At 35.7% G+C, this 12,461-nt stretch overlaps 1 protein-coding gene across 7 annotated transcripts in view; it reads left to right on the top strand.

Moving 5' to 3' along the window:
• The first annotated feature begins 11,748 nt into the window (after positions 1-11,748).
• LOC149796581 (mitochondria-eating protein-like) overlaps positions 11,749-12,461 on the top strand; it is a 65,482-nt gene continuing 64,769 nt past the window's right edge. For all 7 annotated transcript variants that reach the window (XM_089961292.1, XM_089961291.1, XM_089961289.1 and 4 more), the window contains exon 1: positions 11,749-11,906. In XM_089961292.1, coding sequence (XP_089817418.1) covers positions 11,775-11,906 — 132 coding nt within the window. In that variant the 5' untranslated portion in view covers positions 11,749-11,774. The remainder of the gene's footprint in view (positions 11,907-12,461) is intronic.

The following is a 12,461-nucleotide window of genomic DNA, read 5'->3' as shown; positions in this document are numbered from 1 at the left end:
AACATCATCCACTTACTCTAACAAACATTTCCTTTTTCTAGCTCTGCAAATCCTCACCAGACACAATCTTTACTCTCGTCACTTTGGAGCAGGTCGTACAGAATTTTGGCTCGTCTAGAAAAATCGGGAGTAGAGCGGCGAAAATATCGGATGAAACTCGTCAATCTCCACATATCACCTGTACTGTGGAGGTACCTTAGTTTTCAGAGCAGTCTCTGCTTCTTCGTCATTTGGATTCATTGTATAGTCATCCGCAGTGACTAGATGTCAAGATAATGCTCCAGGACAATTTTTACTTTGCAGGCTTGAGCTTAATTCCATGTCTTTCAGGCATCTCAAAATTAATTTTAAGTGTTCTATGTTCTTACTGTACGTAAGTGCATGATCAATACAGGATAAACAAATTTCATCTGGTAACCATGTCAAAAACTCGCTCAGATATTACAGGCTCGTTCCACAATTTACAATCTATCACCCACTTTTGCCTTCAAACTCCTAACCTTACAAACAAAATTAATGAATGAAAGGAGAGTTATACGATGGTTATTAAAGCATATAATTACGATCCAATACTGATCTTAACCGTATAACACCCATCCAGCACCCACTCTTACAACACAGTGAATGGGGGAAAGGGGAGTTACGTTAGGGTAACTAAAATGCATCGTTACTATCCAACACTTATGAAACAAAGGTGGAAGTTATTGTTGGCAAATGGAGGGGGTATTTACTTTGGGGAAAGGGGTACACACATACATGAATACATACAACAAATTATGCAAAATGGCAATTATTATTATTATTATTATTATTATTATTATATAATGCTGTGTCTTCATGAAAGAAAACTTGATTTAACCCTGAGAACGGTTAATTTTAATGTTTGCACGTCGCAGGCTGTGCTCCTCGATCATTACACATTGTTGTCCATCGATCTGGCCCCCATAAATCTACTAAGAGTAACAGTTTGGCTTATTACTTTCACTTTTCCAGCACTCCACATTGGGCACCAGTAATTCGTATTGCTGTTGATCGTATTATTGCTGCATCTGTTCTCTTTTTTACATCCATTAGTTTGTTTTTATATTAAATGGTTGTCCATCTGTAGAGTTTTGCATCAAGGTGCGCGAAAATATGGACACATAGACTTATTTCAGGGCTTACACGAGGGTATTTTAAAAAGCATTTATATTTGGTTGTAATTTTGGAGTTTCGTTTGAACCTGTCAATAACTTTGACGCTAATCGATAGACAAAATAATGTTGAGCTACACCTTCAAGTGCAGATTGATGCACGCGACCTAATTGCCACTGACTGACAGAAAACTGTTGGACGAGAAGAATTTTGCTGATGAGAAAATAGCATACTGTAAAATCCCAACACTCTTATAATACTCTCTGACTTATAACATATGCTGACTTCGATAAAAATGACGAATGAAATGCTCTGCCATATAAAATTTGGTTTCATCGCTTTTAAGATGGTCGCGACTCCATGAAAGATAACTTTCGTTATGAAGACCTTGTCTGCGATTCTTGAGCGGAAAGTGGCTGATGTGAATTATGCATTTGATGGTGATGTTCGATACACAGCGGAATATATTTTTTATTATCACGGATATTATTTCGTAAGCTGCGTTTAATGTATTGAAGTATTATGTAAAGCAGAGAAGGGTTTTTGCAAGATGGGTCATGCAATTGTTAATGGCTGATCGAAAAAGAGACTCGGGCTGCAATCGTCAAAATCATCTTCGCTAGCCAAGGTTCCGATATGATAACCCTATCCTCACTTACAGATATTTTAGTCCTTTGTCCTAGCGACATCTTTTGGATTTCATGAGTTACCTACCTTAGTATGTAATGCCAACTAACCAACAGCGTGTAACAGTGGTACATTGTACATCGACCGAAAATGGTGGAGGCAACTGACTTAAAAAGGATACTTTGTAAGTTTAACATCGAGAGTATGACTACCTACCAGAGAGAAGTCATTTCATGTGTATTTGAGTCAAAGTCATTTGTACAAACACGGACCGGCAGTGGAAAATTGCTTATTTATGAGCCCATTCAAGTTGTGTTCTCCCCTTGTCTCGATCATGTAGGAACAACGTTCAAATTTGAATTTGATTTTGATTGGATCCAGTGAAACTCACAGACCCGAAGCACAAAGATATTTGCTTGATCTGCCAAAGTGTAGATAGGGTTAACACATCGGAACCATGGCTAGCGAAGATGGTCTAACAGCCACTCGCCAAATATGAAATGAGCGACCAGAGACAACTGAATGATGTTGCCGCAGATGATGAAATATGGATTTCTTTTTTCAACTCGAAATGAGAAAAAATACTAAGTCTGGCTTGGAGAAAATGGGTTGACATAGTTGGAGAGTCAAGAGAGTTTTTTTTACGGATTATTTTTCTATCCAAAATGCTCGATAATCCAGATACGTGTGCCTGACTCTGCTGGTGTCACTGAACATTTGTATGCTTCCAAAGCGGCGTCAAAATTTGTGGAACATTACTAAACCAAGCGTACTCTCAGGTGCATGAATCAACGTATTGACAGACTTCCTGGAGGAGTACGTCGTCTATATGATTCATAAAGCTGCTTTAACTCCAAATGAGTTTTAGCTCAATTTTCTAAGGGTCAGACGAAAACCACCATGTGGTTGGAAGCGCATTATGCCAGTGTATGAACAGCATACCATGAAATAAATACAAAATGGCATTTAATAATCGCACAATCAGATTTAGAAAGTGTAATGAGATGCATGGAAGTATTCTGAGGGGATGCACTGACATATTCTTACTAATAAGAACATAGTTGTACAGTGCATGCTAAATACCCTTCACCGTATGTATGTATGGATGTGTGGATGTGTATGGATGTATATATGTAGTTATGTATGTATGTGGATGTCTATGTATGTATGTGTATAGGTCGTCGGATAAGCATACTTAAGGGAAGCTTATGTGTCATGCCTATTTATTTCGACAGCAAAATCGTAACAAATTATTCCTATAGACTTGTATATCATATTTAGGAAGACAAGTATTATATTGTATTTAATGTATTCCTTCACTGGTTCGGAAACTCTCATATTGCCGAGGAGTCCCTTGCCTGTTAGGCATGCCTGTGATACACATAGACCCAGGCCTGGATATACATGCCTGTGATACACATCGTCCAAGCATGTATAGGCATGCCTGTGATGCACATAGTCAAAGCCTGTATAGGCATGCCTTTAATACACAGTCACAGGCCTGTATAGGCATGCCTGTGATACACATAGACCCAAGCCTGCTTAGGTATGTCTGTGATATACATATAGTCCCAGGCCTGTCTAGGCACACCTGTTATACACATAGTCCAAGGCCTGTATAGGCATGCCTGTTATATGCATGCAGTCATAGGTCTGTATAGGCATGTCTTTGATACATATAGTCCAGACCTGTATAGGTATGCCTGTGATAACACAAAAGAGAGCATGATATGTAAAAGACGTTGGTAGGATGGGTGGAAATTGAACTCTCTATTGTAATTTATTTTCTATGGCTATCACGCATTGGGATTTAACACCCCAAAATAACATGGAGAAAGTTGCGTTTTATACAAAATATAGTGTACTGTATGAAAGTTGTATTTGATATGATAACATCTAGTAATTAAAATGTGCCCAGCAACTTATATTTTTTCTCTAATGCATGAATATTCTCTTCTTCAAATGGTTTTACTTCTTTTTTTGAGTCAATTTTCTCTACCTGGTATATGCTTTTCGTAACTGATGCTCGCTATTTGAAACTCTGTATACATTTTTTTGGTTCGAGTTTTGCTTTTCTCGGCTCAGTAATCGGTACTAAAGTGTAAGTAAACCGAGTGAAGAACGAAATGTTTTATTAAGTATTCAGGGATGTACTGCTGCTTAATATAACGCCATGGGATTTTGTGCAAAACACTACAAATTTAGATATATTATGAAATAAAAAGTAAGCAATAGTAATGGTATTTTTTAAATTCAATAAATTATAAAGTGTTACTGCAATTCATTAACACTTTGTATTCCCTGATGAAAGAAGGCATAAACCAATGAAAAAAGGTACACGTTAGTGCGCGCTTTTCCCTCTTTAGCTGATTTGAAGGCTTGGGACCTGAGTTCACCATTTAAATAAATATTTGAAGTACTTTTATAACCTTGTCATTATAAAAATGTACACTTGCAACATTACAGGCGAAAAAGAAAGCGACACTATAAGAAGAGAACAGACGAACATTGTCATGTTTATATAAAAAAATTGTTTCTGTTCAAATTTTTTAATGTATAAAACTTAAACATAAAAATGGAGAATATGAATCTACTACATTCCGCTGATTATGGACTGGATTTATTAGCGGTGTCAATTGCACGCAAAGTACACGTGTCTGTGATTTGAGCAGGAAGATACGTGTCTTGATTCATCTGCATGTGTGTTTTTGTTCTGTTTTTGAATCTTTGGATTCATAATGTTGGAAAATTATGAATTCGTTCAATTATAATTATCATAAAATACGCTATGGAGTATAACGTTCATTTTATTTAGAATGCAGTAAGAAGAATGTTATTGCAGTTGGAAATGTTGCCGAAATTGCAGTAGAATTTCGAAATTTGTAATCAAGCTTTAGAACTCATGACATAGCTCATTCGGATTTGCAGAACTAGGACAGTTCATTTTGAGGAAATTCAACATGCAAAACTTAAGTAAAGTTTTACCATTCTTATTACCAGCTAAAGATGACATGTTTATACCTGGTCACTTGCATGCTCTTTATAGGGATCCCATCTATGTTTTCACTTGTATGGCGTCTTTCGCTATCCTAAATCTGAAACATTGTGTCAACAAAGTTAACGCTAAAATTGCAAAGCAGCTGGTGTATGACAGTCCTTTCAGCCACCGGAAATAATAATTCTTCGTCGTCTTGACTTACTGGCTCTGAGGCCCTTAATTTTCTACCAAAAGATTCAGTTGCATTTTTAACCATGAATTTAGTATGTTCACTTATAAAATGGTGCGTCTCTGATAGATATACGATAGCCCTTGCCCTCAAAATGCTTTTCTATGCTATTTTTATTTACCCCAGAGAGCACTGGTCATAGTCTGAGCCATTCCATTAACGAAAAGTTACGAACATTTCTCCTAAATGGTTGCATAACTGATCAGAATGTTATTTTCAATAATGCGTCTCTCACGTTCGTTGTGGACATTGCGAATATTACGTTCATTCATTATGTTGTTGAAAGTCTCATTTGTGTAAACTTGTCCACATTGTTCTCTTTATCATCCATACCCGTGGTTCCCAAAGTGGGCGGTACCGCCCCCTAGGGGAGCAGTTGGATTATCGATGGGGCGCTAATGACGAATAATGATTTTTACTGGGTAAAGGAGGCACTGAGGATAACCCTGGAAAGAACCACCGACCCACGAGAAGCTACTGGCAAGCTTTCTCACATACCCACATTGGCTGAATCCGAGACTCGAACCCACGCAGACAGAGATGAGATGGCAGTGATCAGTAACGGAGAGCGCCTTAGACCACTCGGCCACTCGGGGCCCCTAACACCTTTTGGTGCAGTACTCTTGAACATTAAACTTCATATGATAACACCTGTGGTGCAGTATTTTATATTCTTATATGCTCATTTTTTCCCCGTTAACTTTACATTGATAGAATCGTTCAATATTCCCCGATACTGAACGCGCGCGACAATACACATATAGCATTCACGTGAATAAAGAAACTACTTTCTTTTGTAAATAAACAATGGACTCAGACGCCAGCACTTTTGATTTGTAAACAAATCATGTACACTCGCGTAAGAGGCTCTTTACGTTGTGGTTGTTTAAATTTGTTTCTGAATGAACTAAAACATGTTTCGTGGACTGCAAAAAAAACCAGCTGGCTTGACATTTTGCGTTGATACAATGAACTCGTTTTGTCGGAAGGATATACTGCACTCACAAGTTCGTGCAGTATTCATTCCGAAAACTCGTTCCTATTTTCCCATACAAATGCAGTAACCCATAAATAGTGCACAATTCTGACACTGTAAAGTTAACTGAGAGAAAAGGAGTATATAATAAATCATTTATTATATACTCAGTTTTCTCACCGTAAACTTTGCATTGTCAGAATTTTTGCACCATTGACGAAAAGTGACGAACATTACTCCTAAATGACTGTTTAAATGATCAGAATGGTATTTTCAATAATGCTTCTCTCACGTTTGTTGCGAATATTACGGTCATTCGTGTGCTTGTTTAAAAGTTTCGTTTCTGACTCAGTGAACTCGTCCACATCGTTAACTTTATCATCTTTACTTTCAAATGGACGAAACAGCTTGTTTAGTTAATTCGCACACAAATTTAATAAACCAAAACCTAAAGTCTACTACGTGAGTGTACATGGTTTGTTTACAAAGTAGTTCTTAGTACACTATAATATATTTAGGCACACGTTATTCGCAATGTCAACAATAAACGTGAGATACTCAGTAAATGAAAACACCGTTCGTCATTGGAACAGTCATTTAGGAGAAATATCCGTATCTTTTCGCAAATAGAATGGTTCAGACTATGACCAGTGCTTTCTAGGGTCAATAAAAATATAGCATATAAATGCATATTGAGGCCAATGGCTATCGCATAGCTATCAGAGACGCGCCATTTTTTTTTTTTTTACAAGTCTGTCAAAATACTAGATCCGAGAAAAAATGCAACTGAAGGATTTGGAGGGAAACTAGGAGCCTCAGAGCCAATAAGTCAAGACAGCGAAAAGGTATTCTTTCCACTGGCTAAATGGACTGTCACACAACAGCTGCTGTACAATTTTCCACGTGTAACTATTTTGAAACAATGTTAGGCTAGTGATAAAAGAGACAAATTGTTATGATACAGGTCATAGCTGGGTTCCCTCCAACAGCAAGATATAAGTGACAGGGAATAAACATATGTCGTCTTTAACTGGTAATTAGAATGCTAATAAATATACTTACATTTATGCATCTTAAATTTCCTTAAAATGTACTTTCTTAATTTTGCAAAACTCCATACACACCGAAACTGTACTTGATTTTCGAGTATATTTCCAACTGAAATCTTCACTGAATTGACCCAGTAATCCAGTTCATCACAAGGAGAAAGCACAATTGAGTTGGGTCAACATAAAACCAAATTCATTCCAGTCCAAACCAATGGAAAAGTTGTTGCAATGGGCATTCGTTCACAATATGACTCTAAATTTCAATTTTCAGTAGAACAAAAGAACAATTCTTTTTTAAACTAGTATTATTGAGCGTGCGACTAAGTTCAAAGGTCACTGGATGGTGCTTTGTGGCCATTAATATTGTTATTGTGTATTGATGAATCTACGGTTTTGTATTTTTGAACTTGTTTCCACGGAATAATACTTCATTTTAAAAAAAACGTGCAGTATTATTTCGAGAAAAAAACGTTTGTATTTTCCCATACAAATGCAGTAACCTATAATTACAATTTGCAATTACATACATTTTACTGAATAAACTGGCATTTGTTGCTGCGGTTGCACTCATTTTAGCATGTAACAAAAATGACCTGTCTTTGCAGTAGAACACAAATTAAAAAAGAAAAAAAAGTTACTTTTACTGTTCCTGTAGCACAAACTTTAACGAGAAAAAAAATCTTACTTTTACTGTTCCATTATCATACAAATTTAGTGAAGAAACTGACTTTTTCTGTTCCAGTGACACAAAATTTAGTTGGACAGTAGACTAGTTTTTATTCGCTAACTGGTTCTATTATCTCATTGGTCTAGTCATTTTAACTGAGCAGCAGTACTTCATTTTGTGGTTGCATTATCTCTCAATTTAGTGAAGAAAATGACCTTTGCTATTACAATAGCACCTATTTTAGTATAAAATAATATATATATATATATATATATATATATATATATATATATATATATATATATATATATATATATATATATATATAAACTGGCATTTGCTATAGCAGTAACATACGGTTTAGTGAAGAAAAAATGTGACTTTTACTGATCCAGTGCACAGACTAGTGAAAACAAAATGACGTTTAATGTTGCAATAGCATACAAGTGTAGCGAAGAAATTGTTGCAGTTCCACGAAGTTTAGTAACAAGAATACCCTGACTTTTAATGTTGCAGTTCCACGCAATTTAGTGACAGAAATACCCCGACTTTTAATGTTACAGTTCCACGCAATTTAGTGATAAAAATACCCTGACTTTTAATGTTATAGTTCCACGCAATTTAGTGACAGAAATACCCTGAATTTTAATGTTCCAGCAGCACAAAATTGAATGAGGAAAAAAAAAAAAAAACGATTTGTATTCTTAGTGAACTGACTTTTACTGTTTCAGCAGCATACCACTTCAGTAACAAAACAGTAGCACACAGGTTAGTCACGAAAACTGATTTTACTTTTGCAGCAGCACACATATTAGTAAGAGAAAACACTGACTTTTACTTTTTTCAGTAGCACAAAATTTAGTTAGTAAATCATTTTTTGTTCGCCTACTAGTTCCTTTTAACTTATTTTCATTTGTGCAACAGTACATCGAAAGTGTCTGGTCCAATATTTTCCAGTGGATGTAATGCCAGATCTGGAAATAAAATGTCCGGAAAATTCTCTATATATTTATTTAATTACGTGTGGTCAAAGCATAGGGGAGAAGAGAATACTGTTGTGTGTACGTTTATTATGTTTATTAATTTCACGATTATAGATTGTAAGTGTCAGTTGTTAAATAACATATTAAATACTAACTTTCTTTATGATCGAGGGTTTGTACTTTAAGATGATGTCTTTTTCAAACACTTTACGTCGCTTCAAGGTAGTGCAGCTGTACTAATCAAAATAAACAATGTGGATGTGATTTTACTTCCGGTCAAGGGTTTCCTTGAAACACCAGGACAGCCTAGTTCCTGGTTTGCTGGTTGTTAAAGCATTTGACCTTGTTGATAGGCTTCGATTGTTCTAGAATGAATAGTAAACCATCTTCCGTTTCTGTTATTGCGTGTTAGTGTTCTATATAAGAAATGAATTACTGAAAATTAGATATTACTCGCATTAACATCAGTCTTATAGGAGTGATATAACTGTGTATCAGTTGAGAGGAATTTATTTATTTATTTTAATTATTCATTGGAATTATCAAGTGCTTAGACATTTCGGACTCAGTAGCATATTGTAATTTCTACTACGAATCCATTTAATGACATTTTGGATTGTATCATTGGGATACATCAAGACTATTGACACAAGAGTGAATTTTTATCCGAATACCATTGGAACTCATTTGGATTGTTCTATAATTTTGGACTTATTATATAACACAAAGGACTATTTACGGTTTCATTAACAAAACTTTTATTTTTTATTGTTTTTAATTTGTTACTTTGTATTTTGGGATAATAAATTACATTCTGATTTTTTGAATTTACAAACGAGAGAGAGAGAAGACAGACAGACAGACAGACAGAGAGAGTCTCGACCAAAACTTTTACAATTTGTTTTCAGTCTTCTCTAAAGTTCGTAAGAGTTTCGTAATTTTAGTACCACTTTTAGTCTGGGCCAAAACTGATGCATTTTGGGGGATTTATTATGCGTTTCTAAAATTCGTGACAGTTTCAGAATTTTAGTACTACTTTAATCTAGGTCGTCGTTGTTGTTATTATTGTTGTTGTTGTGTGTGTGTGTGTGTGTGTCTCCGATAAATTCCGCTATAGTTTCGCAATTTTTTCATTACTCTTAGTCACATTCGTTTTAGTATTATTATTAATAACATCAGTATAATGTATGCAAACGTAATGAAACCACGAATGTAATCTAAGATATAGGTAATGCTTTTATATATAAATATTGAATATACACATATAGCCACTTGGAGGAAAGTCACTAAGAACTGCGTGTTGGGTAGTATTTGTCACATTTTGGATAGTAAAGTGCGGGATGATGGATAGTAGATAAATAAGTAATGGTTACTACACATGGCGTGTTGAGCAGTACATGTAGGAATTTGGTTAGTACACACGGCCTGTCGATGGTATATTGTGGGATGTTGGATAGTTGATGACTGATTATTGGTCATTGCACACAGCGTGTTGATGGTAAAGTGTTTAATGCTGGACAGTAGTTGGTCACTACACCCAGCGTGTTGATGATATAGTGTGGGGTATTAATTAGTAGATGATTGAGTGTTGGTCACTACATTCCCATGTTAAATTCCCGTTATAGGCCAAACACCTCTAACAATGAAACAATGTAAGTTATCGTACCTTTTGAGGTCAACCACTTCTACCGTTGTAGCAATGTAGCCTGTAAGTTAAATTCCAGACATGGTTTACCCTGTTTAACATGGTCTAGATCGCCATACTATACTACTATTTACTGCATCCATTCAGAAATATGATATGTCATGTGATCGTCTTTCCGTGTGGCTTATTCACTGCACATTTTCTAACCAGAAGTAAATGCCTAAAAAATTATTAAAAAAATATTACTAATATAATTTATTTGCTGCGTCGTTGCAAAGTAATAATCTATTGAGGATCTTGTAAACAGTGCATTTGCTATTTAAATATTTTGTCTCTGCACTCCGTTGAATCTATAAAAGGACCATTAAAATTACTGTGCGTCAGTGTCTGTGTATAGGATGGGACGTGTGGGGAGGGGGGATTGAAACAAAATGCCCATAATCTTCATAATCCATAATGTTAATTTCTCATTGGAGACCACCGTGTCATATACAATGTTAAACTCTCATAGGGCCCCATACCGTCTCGTTCATGTTAAATTTCCGTAGGGTTTATAAGGTTGCACTCTACAGTTTCGTATTTTGCATAGGGGCGGAGTTTTAAAGAAAAAGAATTTCCCCTGTTTTCTCCTCCTCCATTTCTACTAGCTCAAATCACGAGACAGTTTTCACATCAGATCAGTGCATGCTGATGGAATTTATTGAGAGAAAAAAAGTAACAAATTACTGGGACGCTGAGATATAGCTAATATTTTTGCAAAATGTTTTTATTTTAAAAAATCGATGTTGATACATTACTTCATTATCAAGTATTTCATATCAAAAGTTACCACTGATACGTTATTCTTCATAATTCTTTAAAGAAATAAAGTCTGTTTCAAAAATTTAACCCGAGTAATCTCCTTTCTTCACGACACTTACTCGCGGCTATTTATTTCAATGAAAAGCTGGTGTAACATGATATTAATAATATGCCTATCCAAGCTGAACTGTTAACGTACTATATCAATCTGCTCAGTACACAGTAGTGTTTTGTCAAGTCAGCCGAATAGTATCTGTACGTAAGGTGTTTTATTTTGAAGCCCAAATTCCTTTGTTGTTGCTGACTGTCAACTTTAATTTGGTAAGCCTGTATTACTGAATAGCTCGATTACCAAATTCACCGTAGATTGTCTTTGTTAAATGAGTTCCTCTTGCGGACGAATTTGTGACAATAATAATAATAATAATGTGGACTTAGAACAGCGCCTAAACTTTAGAAGCTATAAGCGCATGGCAATGTTAGATAACACAAAAACATATGCAACGACCAGATGACAAAAAAACAAACATGAAATTACAAAACTACATTGTATATCCATTGCTGAGCTGACGTCCCGTTACATACATACATACGGGGCTTGTCGGACCAAGTGTGGTCTGCCATTTGATATGTCACATGACCAGACGGAACTTTGTGCCAAGCGCATGCGTACTTTGCAGTTGAATAGTACAGAGCCAGAAAGCGTCAAGATGGCGGAGTCTCTGAGAAGATTAGTCAACATTGGGACCTTTAATGTCTTGCAGGAGAAATTAGAGAGATGGCTAGGCAACTACTATGTAAGTATGATATTGTTTAAATTTGTTCAAGTATAATTTTATTGCAAGACAGGTTTTTTTAAATGAATTTCATGAATGTCTTCTCCCGTAACCTGTATGGTTTCGGTTTCACGCGGTTGCTAAGGTGTTTATTAGTGTAATATAAGAGTGAGTTTAACAATCTTTCATGTTGTTCTCAATCCAGATGTAATAACAAGATAACGCGTGCACCAGTCTTGATCATATGCATTGTTTTGTGCAAATTTAGACATTGCTAGTAAGGTGTGTATGCTGGTATGCAATCCGGCGCCTTTGCAATGAGCTCGTCTGGACTCGAAGTCGAGAAAAATCGTCTGCAATACGAAGTCAATGAGTAAAGCATTCTTGGCTATAGGCTACTTGGTGATCGATGGCAATATTGGGATTTTTCCCCAAACGCTATTTATATGAAAAAAAAGTAATTGTTTTTTTTTCAATACCCTTATTGTTATTTATAAAACCATTACAGTATATTATAGTTCTTGTGCACCATACTTTTAAAAATGCAGGAAAGATAGCTGCAATAAATCAGTTATA

Source organism: Sinohyriopsis cumingii, chromosome 6, assembly GCF_028554795.1.
Source record: "Sinohyriopsis cumingii isolate HCF-2022 chromosome 6, ASM2855479v2, whole genome shotgun sequence".
NCBI lineage: Eukaryota > Metazoa > Mollusca > Bivalvia > Unionida > Unionidae > Sinohyriopsis > Sinohyriopsis cumingii.
This window is presented reverse-complemented; position numbering and strand designations above follow the sequence as displayed.